Genomic DNA, 18,207 nt, shown 5'->3' with positions numbered 1-18,207 from the left:
GAAATCATATACATTAGCTGCCAGTGGACACTGAGTTAAATCAATCTGGAAAGTTGAAAATTCATGCCAGTCTGTGACTGGCACCTGGGTCTCCTGCTTACTGGTCACATGCGCTGACCACTGCACTGACCACTGCACCATCTGGACAAAGTGGTCATCGCAAGTGCACGGACACAAGTCACCGCTTCACAATATTAATTACTTTTAATATGCATGTATCAGAGTCTGTAGAACCTGATACAGGTGGTGAGTTAGGGCACAGTCTTTTCCTCACTCAAAAACTATATCTATGTATTGAGGAAAAACAAAATAAAAAAAAAGTAACAGGTAATATTTTATAAAGCTCAAAACCCTTTTGTATAGTGACCGTTATGGGTCTAGTGTGTTATTAAGCTTTTCTATTTGAAGTGTGTTCCTTGTGATGTTTTTTAGTTCAGTGTTGTAAATCTTATTTGAAGTGTGTTCCTTGTGATGTTTTTTAGTTCAGTGTTGCAAATGTTATTTGAAAATACCATGATTTCTGCAATTGATCAATTACAGAAAAATTTATGGAATACCACAAAATTTTACATTAACAACACTTCAAGGACTTAGCTTTGAATTTAAGAGTCCTTTATCAGCAGAAGTAGAATCAGTTATCAACTTTTTACTTGATGGCTTGAAAAAGAGATCTAAGTTCGTTGTCGCAACACAGGACTACATCCCAGGTAAGAATATGTCCCCATTATTTGGTAGGAAAATAGAAAAAATAATTAGTTTACTGAATATTTATAAATTTTTGCGTGATTTCATACAATTCATTTTGAATCCAACAATACTGTGATATAATCAGTATATTTCACAACTGTCATATGGGATGGGGTTTAATGTTTACCAATGACATGCATTACATTGTAAAGTGAAGAATCATAGTTAACTTCAGTCACTGTAATCTCAAAGTATGAAAACATAAACATTCATGACATATGCCTTCTTTGAAAATGTCTTGGGAGAAGGAACCTAAAAAAATCTATATTTGCTTAGGAGAATGTTATGAAGGAATGTACATATGTGAATCATTTTTTTTCCACATTTAATAAGCTATGCTTTTACATAAAAAATACACAATCAGTTTTTGATGCTATGAGTACATAAAAATTTTGTGATTTACAAACTCCACTGCTGTATTAGTTAGATAAATTTCTTTTTATCCTTTTTTACTACTGAAACAAAAATAAAGTCTGAGACTGTACTGGAATTTATAGTTCACTTCATTCACTTATTTTAAAGAAAAAAATGTACACTTATTTCCAAACAGTTCATTTTCATTTCATTTGTAAATCATGACTGAAGTTTTTACACAAATGTTATGTTGTTATCCAAGTTCAGAGCAAAGAGCTGTCTCAGTAGCTGACCTCATGTAAGTCAGAAGTGAAAAATATGATAAACTAGTATGAGCTACCTATATCATGAAAAGGTACAAAAGCACAAATTGTCTTTGTAAATTATTTAGACAAACTACAAAATATTTACATAGCACCATTCAGAAATGATGATGATGATGAGTCCCATACTTCTTTACAGAGCGTAGGGGAGCGACGCGGGAGACCAGCGCCGCCTTACTAGGCAAGGTCCTAGTGGAGGTGGTTTGCCATTGCCTTCCTCAGAGCAGAAATACACTCACAAAAATGTAGTACTAAGCTGTTTCAGCTCTACCAGTCCAAAAAGATTACACTGCACTTTCATAACAAAGACACAAAAATGCATTACACAAATATGACAATACACTGTCTATTTTTCATTTTGAGTTAATACTCGCTCCAAAGAAAACTATAAAAGTGGGTACTGAATTTCACATGGATTTAAACTCCTGCATTCTGGTTCTTTTATACAGCATCTCGAGTCAAATCTTTTCTGATGGCTTGGTTAATAGATCAGCTAACTGGTTAGTAGACATCTTCACTTGTTTGTATTGTCAATGTAGAGTGTAGGCCGTTTTACTTGTTAGGAAGTTCCAGTCAGTTCATACAGCATTCTTTTCAGCCAGACCAACTCCTTTGCTGCTTCACTTGCTGATATTATTTCCGCTGCCTTAGTGGATGTTGCCACTGTCTTTTGAACTGACTATTCCTTGATACAGGTCCCTGGCTGAGAGTTGCAATGACACCTCTCATTGAACATCTTATATTCTTGTCATCAGCAACTGGCATTACTGTAGACTTATAAACCTTGTTTGTTCTTGTAGATAATTCCATAATCCTTTGTATGCTTCTAGTACCTAAAAATTTGTTTCACTTGATTCTAGTATTGAAGTGTAGGATCTTCCATGATTCTAGCTACTTTGTTCACTGTGAAAGCAGTAGCTGGATGTGAGATTGTTGTTGAATACACCAGACAACACACAAATTTGCAGTAATGAAATTTGGCTAAAATCTCTTTGACATTACTTTCTTCACGCCCAATTTGAGTAGAAATTCCATTCCAAATCTTTCCAGAATCTCCTTTGTATAGTCTTCTTGGTTCGCTGTTGTCAATCTGTCTTCATTTTGCTGTATCTTCATGTGTGAAAAATTGTGGGGTGCCCCTCTAGTTGTATGAAACTCCAGCTTCAACATTTTCATTAATTTTTCAATACCTGTTCTGTTGCTGCTCACAACTAAACCCATTAACATACATTGCAGGTTTCCCTTTCTGCAACACCATTTTGCTGTAGTGCATAGGGTGGATGCTCTAAGCCTCTGCTTGCCATTGATTCTGAGACTTTCTTGTTATCAAATTCTTTTCCTCCATCACTCCTGAACTATTTCATTGCATGAGCATTTGTCTAAGCCTAATTCAAGAACTGTTCCAGGACAGTGATGACTTCAATATTCTTCTCCAGGAAGAAAATTTTATGAAACTCGCTAAAATCATCTTTAAAAATTACACAGTAGCCAGCTTTTCCAAGAGCCTCCATAGAGATAGGTCCATTTACATTGGCATGGATTTGTTCACAAGTAACCAGTGGTTGATATATTTCCTGAATGACAATCAATGAATTTTTCCCCAAAGCACAAGTGTCGTAGAATTCTAATTTGCTGCCACCTAGGATGATGTTCATTTGCTTCAAGACACTTTTCACATGTTGTTTGTGTTGATGACCTCTCATGATAAACTTTCAGCATATCCAACACTGACACAAAATTCACTTTAAGCGGTTGTGCCTGTTTAATGATGCATATGTCAAGAACAGAGACAATGGCAAACATGATCAGTTTTGACACTTTTGTTATCAAATCTTGTGCAAAAACCATTTTGTGCAGCTGCTTTTACAGAGAAAAAGTGAGCACTTGCTTCAGAAACATGAAGTATATCTCTCAGTTCAGCATTTTTTTCATTATTCAACTGCATTTGAATTTTCACAGTTCCTTGTCCATAGCCAACATATTTACACTTTTTTCCCCAATTGAAATCTTTTCAAGAAAAGTGAATTTTCTGTGTTATACAAATTATTGATCATTTGCTGTGATATGATTTGTATTACCCCTGTCACTGTACCATCTGTTGACTTCAGCACAGTTATTGACTGAGGCACCACTGATGTGCAACAAAAATTCAACATGCTTTTCAGAGTGATTGGTGCAAATGCTGTTGTTCGTCTTTTTCATTGGACACTCTGCTGCCCTATGGCCTACTTGCCCACATTTCTGAGAAGGAAATTTTTGTTTTGCACCCTTAAGATTCTTTTTCAAATTTTTGCTTCATAACTTCATTTTGCTGACTTTTCTGTATACAACAAATGCGGCTCATTAACCATACTTTGATTTCAGAATTTAACCATGCACAATTTTCCAATCAAAAGGTTCACATATTGATTTTCAGTTGGGATTGAGCTCCACAGATGTTTAAAATTGTCATAGTCTTTTCCTAGTGTGGAAAAAATTCAACCATTTAAAATTCTTTGACACAAAACATTTTCCTCGTGCTTCTACAACGCACTGCTCAAATCCACAAAAAGCTTCTGCAACTTTGTGATGTGTTTGCCAATGTCCTCTTTGTCATCACGCTGAACGTGAAAGAATGATTTCTTCAATGTGTTCAGTCATTGCATACTGTTGTGTTCGAATTGTGCATGTAACTTATCCCAAATTTCACGTGTGGGCTCATGTCAACATGAGCTCAGCAATGGATTTTCATAGTGTACCTGCTAATAAACTTTCCACTTTTTCATCTTCTTTCAGCCACTGCTGATGTGATGCATTTTTTTCCACTGTCACATCTTCAACCAGTTCAGGACACTTGAATGTACTGTTAACAATGTGTTCAAGTGCATATCCCCACAACAGCATTGAGATGTGCCATTTCCAGTTTGTCCTGTCGTTAGGTGCTTTGAGTTTATTCACTTGTATTTTGTAATCATCAATGCTGGCTGCAATTTTCATCAAATGAAAAACCTATGGGCAAGTTCATGTTATTTTACAATAATTTACTCACTAGCAAAAACAAATATTTTGCAGTAGTTCACATGTGGCCTGGGCCCATAACCTGATACTGTTTGTTTGAAACAGACTACAAATGATTTACAGAGATTGTTTCCTCAGACATCCACTCACACCAACATAGTATCAAACACATCCAGTTTTACCAGTCCAAAAATATTCCATTGCACTTTCATAACAGAGGTAATGAAACACACATTACACAGGTATGACAGGACACTTGGTATTTTTCTATTCAGCCTCAAGTGAGAAAAGTCTATCTGATACTCAGGAGCCCAAGAAAAGTAAGGCTCCAAATAGCAGTGTTTACATAAATGAGGGCATTGCCTTTCTTCCATGACTCTGCTACGGAGTTGCACTACAGAAATTAATAAACATGCCTATGGTCAATCTACCTTTTGAACCATGGCTTAGTTGTTCCCTTTCTGTGACAGAATGCAACTCCTTCTCTCTGGATTTGAATTTTCTTGTACATCAGGTTCTAGAAACCTGAAATCTCAGAATTTTTCATTTATTTAACACATTTTTTGATATTTACTATCAAAAACAGTCTTGATCACAAATTATTTATTCCAGTGACCGGTTTCGACCACAACTGTGGTCATCTTCAGACTAATGAGTAAGAACCTCCTTCTGATGGTAAAGTAGTGATTTACCACTAGAAAAAGGTTCTTACTCATTAGTGTGAAGTTGAGCACAGTTGTGGTCGAAACCAGTCACAGGAATAAATAATTTGTGATCAAGACTGTTTTTGATAGTAAATATTTATAATAACACTGATCACTGCATACTCCCACAGTGTATTCAAAAGTAATACATTTTTTGATGTCTGTATTTGTTCAAAATTAAAGTTAGCCAATAAAAATTGGTCTCATTTTCTATGTTTTTCTGTTGTTGAAGATTCGGGATCTTCTTTCCTAATACTGAAGAGGGGAGATCTTTTGATTCTTGAAGAGGAGTTTGATGGTGATAAAATAATGAACTCTTCGTGGGGAAATGGAATTAATGCCAGGACTGGACAGAGGGGTCATTTCCCTACAGAAGTGATTTATGTGCTCCCTGCAGTAGTTAGGCCAGCACCAAATATTGTGGTGAGTGTTAAGCAACTTTTAACTCACTTTAGTTATTTTTTATTATTCCACAAAGCATTATCTACATCTATACTCTACAAATCACTTTGAAGTACATGACAGAGGGTACTTCCCATTGTACCACATATTGGGATACCAACCATTCAATTTGCTTTTGAAGCATAGGCAGAATGATGGCTTAAATGTATTTTGCATGCTGTAAATAATATAATTTTATCTTTGTCTTGCCATAGGAGAAGGATATAGATGCCATAGTGTATTCCTGGATTCCTCAATTAATACTGCTCCTTAAAACTTTGTGGGTAGGTTTTTGTGGGATAGTTAGTGTCTATATTCAAATGCCTGACATATCAGGTTTTTACTATCAAAAGAAACATTCAGTCAAGAAAACTAATAAATTATGAGACAAAATTTCTGTCCAGTGCTTATCTTCAGTAAGTGAAACATGTAATGCTGCTGACGGAGATGTATAAAAGTAAAAGTGACACATAACCTAGCTTTAGGAACTAACAGTTGCTTCATTGGAAAGAATAGAGTGGTAGCTTGGGGAAGGTTAAAAGGAAGGACATTTCACTCAGACCCCAGGATGAGAGGGACCCACCTGCAATGAGAGCAGAAATCTGAATGGCCAGACACTTTGATAGGGATGAGGAGAGAAGGAGCCAAAGAAGTGAAAAACAGGTAGACAACAAGAGGAACAATTGGGACCAGGTGGTCAGTATTTGTCAAGATCATGCCATAGAATAAGTTACCATCCTTGAAGGTTTATGGTACAGCTTGTGGGAAGTATACAAGTTGCCTGTAATGATGAAGCAGGCACCAAGAGTATGGTTTTGTATCACAGAGCACAATCTGGCAAATGAGTATTATGCATTATCAGTATACACTCTTTCTTTGAACATTTGTACCCAATTGTAAAATAGTGATAACCCATAATAAACTGAATGCAGTTTTAATTTCAGCCTCTAAATGATGTGGGATGTCTCACAATTAAGGTTCATGTGTTATGGAAAGAAGAAAGGAAGGAAGGAAGATAGGATATAATGTTCCAAGGATGACATGGTCATTAGAGATGGAGCACAAGCTTTTTGGAGCAGATAAGGATATTAATCATTTCCTTTCCAAAGGGACCATCCCAGAAGTAGCTTGAAGTAATTTACAGAAATGGTGTAGCCTACAGCAAACAAATTAACATTTTTATGGCTACAGTATTTAATAGCCATCAGACATCAATAAAACTTAAATCACCAGAAACTTGTAATCAGGTAAAAATCAAGATCCACCAGAAAATAAGTTAAGTAGCAGGGACAGACACTTAACGTTTCAGAAGTTATGTGTCTGTCACAATATTGAATGATTCTTGATAATAACATGAACAATTTCAGATATTTATACATAATGTAGGCCACAACAGTACAAATATCATGAGGAAATGTTCAGCGTCTATCCTCTGTAGTGAAACACTGCCAACAGAGTCAAAGCCACATGACAAATTTGGCATAGTTCAATGGAATGTAGCACTTTTGTAACAGAGTTCCAGTGGGAGTGGTAGTGAGAAGATGGTGGCATAGCATAGCTGGTAATCAGCTAAAGGTCAGTGCCAGAAGAGAAACTGACTTGTGCCTGCTCTGTGGCCTGTTATTTTGCCATTGTCATAGTTCCATAGGTATCCAACTTACATGGCCAGTCATCGTGTGGCATAATTACCACCACTTACGGTGAAACTGCTAAACCTATGATATCCATCGTCATTGATATATCTTTGCCCATTGATGGCAAAGACATAAGACAAAACTATGGAAACCTAACTATGATTAAGTTAGACAGTTGCAATACCAATAACACAGTTCTGAATTTCTGCAGCATCTTCCGATAACCTGACTGTGGACAGTTTCTGTTTGTAAAGAGCTAGGAGTGTTACAACAATCTCCCAGTACCGTAATTTCATTATGAATCCATGAACTGGCAAATTAACCAGAGATAAGAACTAACCCCTGTGAATAGTTGCACTAAGAAATGCACGAAAATTGCATTAGGGAAATAATGAAAAAGATCCAGAATGAAAAAGATGCCAGTGAATGAAGGTAATTGGAATTTTATAAAAGTCAATGGTGTGCAATATGATAAAAGGCAGTTAACTTGTAAGAGAACAGTGGCTGTTAGAAAAGCTGAAGTTACAGTATTTAACAAGAAGAGTGTGATGAAATAAAATAAGCAAAATATAAATTTTATGAAATCTGGGAATGTGTTGGTGCCAGTAGTTTTTTTTATGTAGCTCTGTATTTTGAAAAATAGCTGCACATCATCTTCCTTCGCTATACTGAATTGTGCGACTGAGAATATAGGAAAAAAATAAGCACAAGAGGAAAAAATAAAAGAGTAAGGAAAAAGAAATTCAAACAACAAACAAGAAACAAAAAGGAGGAAAAAATCATCTTATGACCAAGAAGGTAAAGAATGAGAATAAAACATTGTTCCTATATGTAACATGGAATTCATTTACTGTAAACATTTAACTTGTTCTCATTAAGCCAGTTTACAGTTTGTGAAAGAGGGTGCCTCATGTTCCATTATTTTTACTCCCTCTATTCCATTCAGAAAAGGTGCACAAAGCGAATGATTTTTCATAACCCTCTGTATGTTGAATTTCTCTGATTTTATAGTCGTGGTCACTGTATGTGATATATGTGAGAAGATTCTTCTTGGAAAGAAAATGCTCAAAATATGAGCAACAATTCTTTTCATGTTGCACAACACCTCTCTTGTAGCATTATTTGCTTTGGATGAGCATCTCTACACATCCTCAATCATGTTAAATGAAAAAATAAAATTTTTGATTTTTCTATCACCACAATTAATACTGCTGGTAAGGGTCCTTGAGTGATTTAGCAATACTCAAGAGTCAGTAAATTACATAACATCTGTTTCATGTGCATTGTTGCAAAACATTTTAACAAGTATTTCATAGCTGTTACTGGAAAGATGAGATGTCAGGTTCAGTAGTTGTTGTCATGAAATATCTAAGATCAACCGTTACAAATGCCTTCAGTAATATGAACATGACCCTCACTTCACCAGAAGGAGTGATATCCACCATTAAATCTTTAAAATAAAACAAATATTGTAGTTGTGGATTGCTACTCACCATATAGTGCAGATGTTGAGTCAAACACAGGTACAACAAAAAGACTGCTAAACAAGTAATCTTTCAGCCAAAAGGCCTTCCTCTGAATTAAACACACACACACACACACACACACACACACACACACACACACACACACACACACACACACACACACTCACTCATCCAAACACTACTCACACGCACATGACCACTGTCTCTAGCTGCCAAGGCCAGACTGCAAGCAACAGCTCATGATGGGATAAGCAGTCTGGATTGTGGGAGTACGGAGGAGGCTGGGATGGGGATGGGAGGAGGAGGTAGGGGATAGCTTGGTAGAGGTGGGGGACAGTAAAGTGCTGCTTGTGGGGTCATGCAGGGATGAAGTGGGGAGAGGGTAGGGCAGTTAGGTGTAGTCGGGCAGTCAGGAGGTTAGGGAATAGAAGGTGGAATAGAAGCATATGTAATGCTGGAGTGGGAACACAGAAGGGGATAGGTGAGTGAAGGGCAGTGACTAATGAAGGGTTACAGGAATGTAGGTTATATTGCAGGGCGAGTTCTCACATACGTATTTCAGAAAAAAGCTGGTGTTGTTAGGAAGGATCCAGATGCCACAGGCTGTGAAGCAGTCATCAAAAATGCATGTTCCAACCGTTTCTAGGTCACAGTGTGTCGGTGGCCATTCAGACAGACAGACAGCTTGTTGGTTGTCATGCTCATGTAGAATACTGCACAGTGGTTGCAGCTTAGCTTGTAGATCACATTACTAGTTTCACAGGTAGCCCTGCCTTTGATGGGTTTGGTGATGCTGTGACCGTGTTGGGGTGAGTGGTGGTGATGGGAGGGTGTATGGGACAGGTCTTACATCTAGATCTATGACAGGGATATGAGCCATGAGGCAAGGGGTTGGGAGCAGGGGTTGTGTAGGGATGGATGAGAATATAGTTCAGTGAGTGATGGAGTACCACTATGGGAGGAGTGGGTAAGACTGTGGGTGCGACAGTCCTCATTTCAGGGCATGGAGAGTTTCTCCAGTCATTCACCATCTCTAACAGTCCCACCATCTGGCAACAGAGGAGCATTCCCCTAGTGACTCAGTACCTCTCAGGACTGGAGCAACTGCATCACATTCTCTGCCAGAGTTTTGACTACCACTTATCTTGCCCTGAAATGAGGAATATCCTACCTACAATCCTTCCCACTTCTCCCACAGGGGCATTCTGCAGCCCACTGAACCTGCACAATATCCTCATCCATCACGACGCAACTGCTGTTCCCAACCCTTTACCTCATGGCTTATATCCCTGTAATAGATCTAGATGCAAGACTGATCCCATATATCCTCCCATCATCTACTCCAGTTTGGTCACAAGCATCATCTATTCTATCAAAGGCATGGCTACCTGTGAAACCAACCATATGATCTACAAGCTAAGCTGCAACCACTGTGGTGCATTCTACCTGGCAACCAAGAAGCTGTCGGACCGCACAAATGGACACTGACAAATTGTGGCCAAGAAACTGTTGGACCATCAAGTTGCTGAGCACACTGCCCAACACAACATTCTTCTTTTCAATGGGTGCTTCATGGCCTGTGCCATCTGGATCCTCCCTACCAACACCAGTGTTTCTGAATTATGCAAGTGGGAACTTCCCTGTAATATCACCTATGTTCCCATAACCTTCTTGGCTTCAACCTTTGTTAGACACTGTCCTTCACCCACCTATACCCTTCCCTGTTCCCACTCCAGAGCTACACATCCTTCTATTCCAGACACACCCATCGTCTTTTTCCTTCTCTCCTTCTCCACCCTCCCCCAACCTTTGTCTAACAACATGATTGCACCTAGCTACCGTACCATCTCCCACCTCATCCCTGTATGCTCCCAGATGCAGCACTTTACTGTTCTCTTTCCCTACCCTACTATCCCTCTCTCTCCCTGTTCCAGCCTCCTCTTTACCCCCACCACCCAGATTGCTTCTCCCATCATGTGCTGTTGGTTGCAGTCCACCCTCAGAAGCCAGAGACAGCAGTCATGAATGCGTGAGCTGTATTTGTGTGTATTTGTGCGTGTATATATTGTCTCATTCAGAAACAAGCCTTTTGGCTGAATGTGTACTTGGTTAGCAGTCTTTTTGTTGTGCCTGTCTGCAACTCAGCATCTCCACTATATGGTAAGTAATCTGTTCCTTTCATAACATTGTCAATGTTCCATATTAGCTTTTCCATAGTTCAAAGTTAATTACAGAGTGGCCTTCTGAGTTTCGTAATGTATTGAGTTACTAGTGTAACCAGATGTTTATTATTGGAACATTTTACAACTGTCTGAAATGTGCTGAAGTCAATCATGTGTGTGAGTGAGAAGACAAAGAAATACCATCAAACATCTGTCTAATTTAGCTTTGATCAAGGCTATCAAATATTTTAGGAAAGGCATTATACAAGTGCCTTTTTAGTCATCTAACAATCATTTATAGATTGTGAAAACCAATATGGATTTCTAAAGTGTTCCAGTATTGAGAAGGCTATTTACACTTACAGCAGGAATGTACTTAATGCCATAGACAATAAATCACAGGCTACTGATGCATTCTGTGATCTGCTCAGTTCATGAAATCAGTAGTAGAAATAAGAATAATGTATTAAATAAACTGCTAGCAATCATAAAAACTTTAGCCCCTGATGAAGTTCAGTTTAAGAGGAACAAACCTAAAAGATTTATTTGTGGCCAACTCTCCCAACACCATTGGCAAATTTCTTAGTAGAACCAGTTAATGTATAAAAGCGTGTTGGTTCACCTTTGAAATGGAATATGTCAAGGATTCCACATTGCAAGGATTTGAGATGTGTTTGGTAGATTTCTGGAGGTATATGACACCAGATGTCTATGCAGAGGTCACACAGTTCCTGTATTATGGTCCGGCAGTTTGTGTGTGTCGTGATGGTACCTGATATGTCCCATTATTGATTCACTGGGTTCAAATGAATCAAATTTTGTGGACAACACTATCACACTTCTCAAACCACTGTATCATGATTCCTGTCTTGTGACCCAAATAGTTATCCTGCTGGAAGAAGTCATCATTATTGATTCACTGGGTTCAAATGAATCAAATTTTGTGGACAACACTATCACACTTCTCAAACCACTATATCATGATTCCTGTCTTGTGACACAAATAGTTATCCTGCTGGAAGAAGTCATCATCTTTGGGGAAGTCACCAAGCATGTATGGATGCATATGTGGCCTTTGATTACTACAACACATCCCATGGAAACCTGGGTGGAAGTTCCTCGTACCAGAATACAGCCCCCTCCAGCCTGGCACAGTACATGTTTTGAGCAGCTGTTCACCTGGGTCATGTTGTATCCAGACACAACCATGGACTTGGTGTAAGAAGAAATGTGATTAATTGGACCTGGAGACAGATTTCCATTGAGCCTGTGACCATTGCAGTCATAATTAACAATGTTGTTGGATCAGCATGGGAAAACATGGGATCACATACTGCAGAGTCCCCTGTTCAACAATCTGCACTGAATGGTGTGCTCTGAAACATGTGTCCTGCACCAGCACTGCATTCTGCAGTCTGATCTACCACAGATCACTGCCTGTTCTGCTTTACAGAACTAACCCCCATGTTCTGTGGTGGGACATAGATCTCTAACAACCTGCCACTTACATGTGGATTCACCATTCATTCATTCTTCAGGCACTTTGGATCCTCTTATTGATTATTGAACATAGTTCATCCATTATCTGCAGAAAATTTGTGGGTTAATTTTTGCTGTGAGAACTTTGTGTGGATCAGGATTTTTTTTTTGCCCCAACTCAAACATTTGAATTAACTTTTACTATCTTACTCACTTTTCAATCTGTTCACATCAACAGCCATCACACAGTTGTGCTGACTGTTCATATGTTAGAATACTTCACCATCCTGGATGACTGAGAACACCTGAATCACTGCTTGCCAAGCTCTGCCAAAAATTCATGACACCAAGTGAAAGAGAATAGAATTCAAAGAAAATACTACACAAACATTTATTCAAGTAAATATAAAATAATACTTGTTACTTTTAAAGAGTAGGAAGTCCAGGATGGAACAAAAAATGATAGATTACTACTCACCACACTGAGGACCTACTGACTGCTAGAATGTTTAGCATTCAAAGTCCTTCTTCCAAAAGCTTAAACATTTTAGCAGTCTTTTTCACTGTACCTGTCTTTCACACAGTGTCTCCTGCACATGGTGAGTAGCAATCTATCCTTTCCATGTTTTTGTTGATTTTAAGATTTTTGTGTACTTGCTAAATTAACATAAAATTATGAAAATTAATTTTGTAAAATAAAATAGTTATTTTGTAATGTTCCTATCTTATATTTATTTACAAATTTACTAATGGTTATTTTTTTCTTTTTGATTAGACGGTATTCACATATAATAGCAATATAATGAAAAGGATAGTTTGGCAGCTGGAGCCAGACTCTGGCTCTTTGTGTGTGTGTGTGTGTGTGTGTGTGTGTGTGTGTGGGAGGGGGGGGGGGGGGTGGTTGTGTTGTCTATTTTTGACAAAGGCTTTATTGGCTGAAAGCTAACTTTCAGATAGTCTTTTTGTTGTGACTTTCTGCAATTCAGCATCTCCACTGTAATGTAAGTAGCAACTATCCTTTTCATCATATTGTTACATTCCATCCTGGATTTTCCATGTTTGATTTCACACATAATATATTATCTATGCACTCCCTATTTCAAAATCTGTAATAATTTATCTGAATTTTGTGACAAACTGAATGCTACAACTTAAAATGAAAAAAACTGATACCTGTTGAAGCAAACTTCTGTATGTTAAACATATCACAGGCCATGCGCTTTAATGTGTTTTGCATTTACATATTTTTTGACAGACTGTTGTCACCTCTTGAACACAAATTTGTTTAAGACTTTTTATTGATTTCACATCCATGTGGACCATTTCACTTGTGATCTGTAAAAGTAACATTATCATATCCCCCTTCTTTTGTAAATATGTATCGTGCATGGCTATGTGCCTCAGTGATAAAGTAGCAGACTACAAATCCAAACATTGAGCCCCTATCAGTCCTGGGATTTTTATCTGCCACTTTCATCTCTGACAATTTTTGTTAATCAACAATGTCAAATTGCAATGGTTCAGAGCCCACATTACCGTAAGCTGCAGGTCCCCCTATAATTGCCTGGGTAAGTTAGATCAAGAGTTGGGGAACACACTGACATACAACTTTCAGTTGAAGAATGCCTAGTAAACCACTGTATTGTTCAAACCAGTCTTCATGTTGATGACAACTTTACCTTTCTTTGTTATTTCATGACATATTCCATATTATTGGTGATCTCTTCACTGTGGATCCATGGAACTAAAGGCATATCTGACGTAAACCAAATATTAGAAATATCTCCAATCACCTTGCTTCTTAGTGATTCTTCATTTTCTATTACACTTTTCCACACATTCCTTTTCTTTTATTCTACTCTAACAGTATGCTGTTCAAAAGACAAAATCTATGTTTTCATGTAATATACCATCTAGACTCACTAATAACAACTGTGAAAGCATCTCTTGGGTATTCCGTTTAGTGTCAGCCTCACCTTTTCTGAGCTACTTCAGTTTCCTATGTTACTAACAATTCTGTTTTTAATAATATGAACAAAGTTTACAACTAACATTAATTATGTTTGAATTGTTCCTTAATGTCACTGATATGCATGTCATGTTTTGAAAATATTTTGTTACTAACATAGAGTCCTTAATTTTATTATTATTATTATTATTATATATATTTTTTTTTTTTTTTTTTTTTTTTTTTTTTTTTTTTTTTTTTTTTTTTTTTTTTATGAGGACAGGCTATATTTGAGAAAGATCCCGTTCTGCGAATGAAAGAGCAACAGTTTCGGATTAATACAGTTACTCGTCAGCGCATGTATGTGCTGAAAGAGTTCGCAAAAGATCATTTCAGGTATGGTGACCAATTTTTTTGCAATAGACTAGACCAAGCATATGGAATAATGAAAAACAAATTGTCTTCCAGAAGTTTAATACATAAAGAAAAATTCTGTGCACATTTACTGATATGTCAGTGCATTTTATTTCCTTCATTTATATAAGTTTATTTAAATGTATATTGTCTCATGATAAATATGTAGTATATACAATGTGAGAAACAAGAACTATTTGTAGCTCCATCACTATCACAGATATAATCTAACAAAATAGAGAAAAAGCTGTATATGTGAACATAGATATTAGTCTACACAATGCCTGACGAAATGGTCAGGCATCAACATAACTTCGTACACATACACGTCATCAGAGGGAATGTAATTGATTGAAGTTGCAATTCTCTGTGACAGGTAGAATGGCCATCAGAGTGGATTAGTGTTTTTTGTGTCTAATGTCTGTACCAGGCCTGGTAGGATATGGAAGGGCATGGAGATGCCACTATTCATGAGAGACAGTATTATCAGCACCTGACAGAGATTGAAAAGGGCCTTACTGTGGATCTTCATATGCCCAGCTAGCTGAGTTGTGCAATATAAGGACTTGTGGAGCATTTGGATGTAACAGTGACCGGATATTGGACTGCATGGAAATGTGAGGGCAGGCATACTCATTCTGCACTACCCCATATGGCCATTTTTATGAGTATGGCACTGTCCTAGAAGAGTTCCCATTCTTCCAATGTTTTGGAGAGGTGCAGCAGTGTTATTCCTGGTATTCTGGTGTCAGGAGCTGTTGGGTAGTACTTACGGTCACAATGAATAGTGATTGAGATAAGTCTGCTGGCACAACAGTATGTGACAGACATCCTGTGTTCTCATGTGACAGTATCATGTTGCCTTATTCCAACAAGGCAATACTCATCCGTACATGAAACATACATCTATGAACTGTGTGTTTTATGATGGCCAATAAGACCCGTAGATCTGTTGCTGATAGAACATGCATGGGATGATGCCAGATGACAACTCCATCCCAGTGCCAGTATCTAGAAAATCAAGGGCCATTTACAACAATTGTGGGCCAGCTTGGCTCAAGAGAGAATATAATGGCTTTGTAACACACACCCCAACTGAATCAGTGCATGCATCCAGGCTAGATTGTGTGTGACGTCATACTGTTAAATAGGCTCTTACTGCCAAGTTCTTTATAAATTTCGTATTATAATCACTGTGAAAACATCACATACCCTCTCAATCTGTAAAGTTTCCTTATGTTTCCTCCTCCCCTTCTGGATGCTTCACTATTTTTGTCAGGTAGTTTATATTGCAAAATTCCTGAGATATTTGTGAACACTGAGTTGCTGAAGTAGCAATTAGATGAAATATAACAAATAACTTATAAATTTACTGCCTGAAATCAACAAATAAATGTATGCATGGACACAGAAAAATACCCCCATATTGAGGGAAATTTTAGGAGGAGGAGGAGGATTAGAAGGAAATCAATAATGTGAAATGATTAAATTTTCACTGGTTGGTTAACAACAGTTTTGCACAATTCATTGCCAGTTGGCTGATTTTAGTAAAAAGTGCCCCTACTTGTATTTAGTAACAGCTGATCATGCCTCATGTCAAGTATTTCTATGGGTTTTTAGTGTGTTTGGTGCTACTAATCCATTTTAGGCTGCTTGAATCACTCCACACATTTCCAGGTACATTTTGCAGAGCACATTCAGTTTTATATGAAATATCTTCCACCAAGGATATAATGTACACCTTGCAATGCTGCCTTCAGTATGACAGTTGAATGAGGTCAGTTTTTGTGTTGCTGCATTACTGTAACTTTGGCCAAATGAGATCAAGCATGGTAGGACAACTACAGTATTGATCATACTTTTGACTAGATGGTGTAGTTCTTTTACCATGCTTAAGTGGACATCCTTATGTAATGTGGAATTGACCAGTAGATGTCACAAGAGGCAGACCTGCCAGTATAGAAGTAGGTGGGGAGTATTGTGTTGTCACTAGATAAGCAATAAGTACAGAATACAAAAGCTCAGTGACTTTATTCCTTCGAAATGGCACAGCGAAGTTCCTCCCCCATCCATCCCTAATCTGAGCTTGTGCTCTGTCTCAAATGACCTCATTGTTGATGGAACGTTAAACACTAATCTCCTCCTCCTCCTCCTTCTCCATGACTTCAAATATGGGCAAGTCATTGGTTGTCAACTGTGTAACAACTGCATCAGGGTCATTTCACAGCCCTTCTAAAGCTACCTAATTTGACTTTTGGTGATGTGATTGTGAAGTTGCAAATGCGAAGGAACTACCACAGCTGTACCAAAAAAGGGCAGACTTCATGTATGATGGATCAGTATGATTGACCATTGAGGAGGGTAACTGTAAAAAGTACCTTGAAATCAGCACAAGGACGCTGCCGGAAGTCCAGGTAGCACAGTGACTGTATGTAGGGAGTTTAAAAGAATGTGGTACAATGGTTGAGCAGCTCATCATCAGCCACACATTCCTGTGTAGTCAGTCCTAACTGATACTTATGGTGGTGTAAAGAGCAATGCCACTGGGCGGTGGATGACTGGAAACAAATGGTTTGGAGTAATGAATTATGTTTTATACTGTGGCAATTATTCAATCTGTATATTGAGCAAGCAGTAAAGGAAACAAAAGAAAAATATGGAGTAGGAATTAAAATTCATGGAGAAGAAATAAAACCTTTGAGGTTTGCCAATGACATTGTAATTCTGTCAGAGACAGCAAAGGACTTGGAAGAGCAGTTGAACGGAATGGACAGTGTCTTGAAAGGATGATATAAGATGAACATCAACAAAAGCAAAACAAGAATAATGGAATGTAGTCAAATTAAATCAGGTGATGCTGAGGGAGTTAGATTAGGAAATGAGACACTTAAAGTAGTAGATGAGTTTTGCTATTTTGGGAGAAAAATAACTGATGATGATCAAAATAGAGAGGATATAAAATGTAGACTGGCTATGTTAAAGAAACCATTTCTGGAGAATAGAAATTTGTTAACTTCAAGTATAGATTTAAGTGTCAGGAAGTCTTTTCTGGAAGTATTTGTGTGAAATGTAGCCGTGTATGGAAGTGAAACATGGACGATAAATAGTTTAGACAAGAAGAGACTAGGAGCTTTCAAAATGTGGTGCTACAGAAGAATGCTGAAGATTAGATAGGTAGATCACATAACTAATAAGAAAGTGCTGAATAGAATTGAGGAAAAGAGGAATTTGTGGCACAACTTGACTAGAAGAAGGGATCAGTTGGTAGGATATGTTCTGAGGCATCAAGGGATCACCAATTTAGTATTGGAGGGCAGCATGGAGAGTAAAAATCATAGACACACACACACACACACACACACACACACACACACACACACACACTTATACAGAATCCCGACCTGAACGCAATACACACACACAGAATCCTAACGTAAATGCAGTTATTTCAGCTTTTGAGGAGAAATGGGCTGTGATTCTTCCATAGGCATTCTGACACATTGTTAAAAGTGTCCCC

At 37.8% G+C, this 18,207-nt stretch overlaps 1 protein-coding gene across 1 annotated transcript in view; it reads left to right on the top strand.

Moving 5' to 3' along the window:
• LOC126484845 (myosin-VIIa-like) overlaps window positions 1–18,207 on the top strand; it is a 406,864-nt gene that overhangs the window by 288,051 nt on the left and 100,606 nt on the right. The window contains exons 27-29 of the mRNA XM_050108441.1: window positions 541–707; window positions 5,358–5,548; window positions 14,560–14,672. Coding sequence (XP_049964398.1) covers window positions 541–707; window positions 5,358–5,548; window positions 14,560–14,672 — 471 coding nt within the window. The remainder of the gene's footprint in view (window positions 1–540; window positions 708–5,357; window positions 5,549–14,559; window positions 14,673–18,207) is intronic.

The sequence above is a fragment of the Schistocerca serialis genome, chromosome 6 (assembly GCF_023864345.2).
Source record: "Schistocerca serialis cubense isolate TAMUIC-IGC-003099 chromosome 6, iqSchSeri2.2, whole genome shotgun sequence".
Classification (NCBI taxonomy): Eukaryota; Metazoa; Arthropoda; class Insecta; order Orthoptera; family Acrididae; genus Schistocerca; species Schistocerca serialis.
Note: the sequence above shows the minus strand (reverse complement) of the source record. Positions and strands in the feature narration are given on the sequence as shown.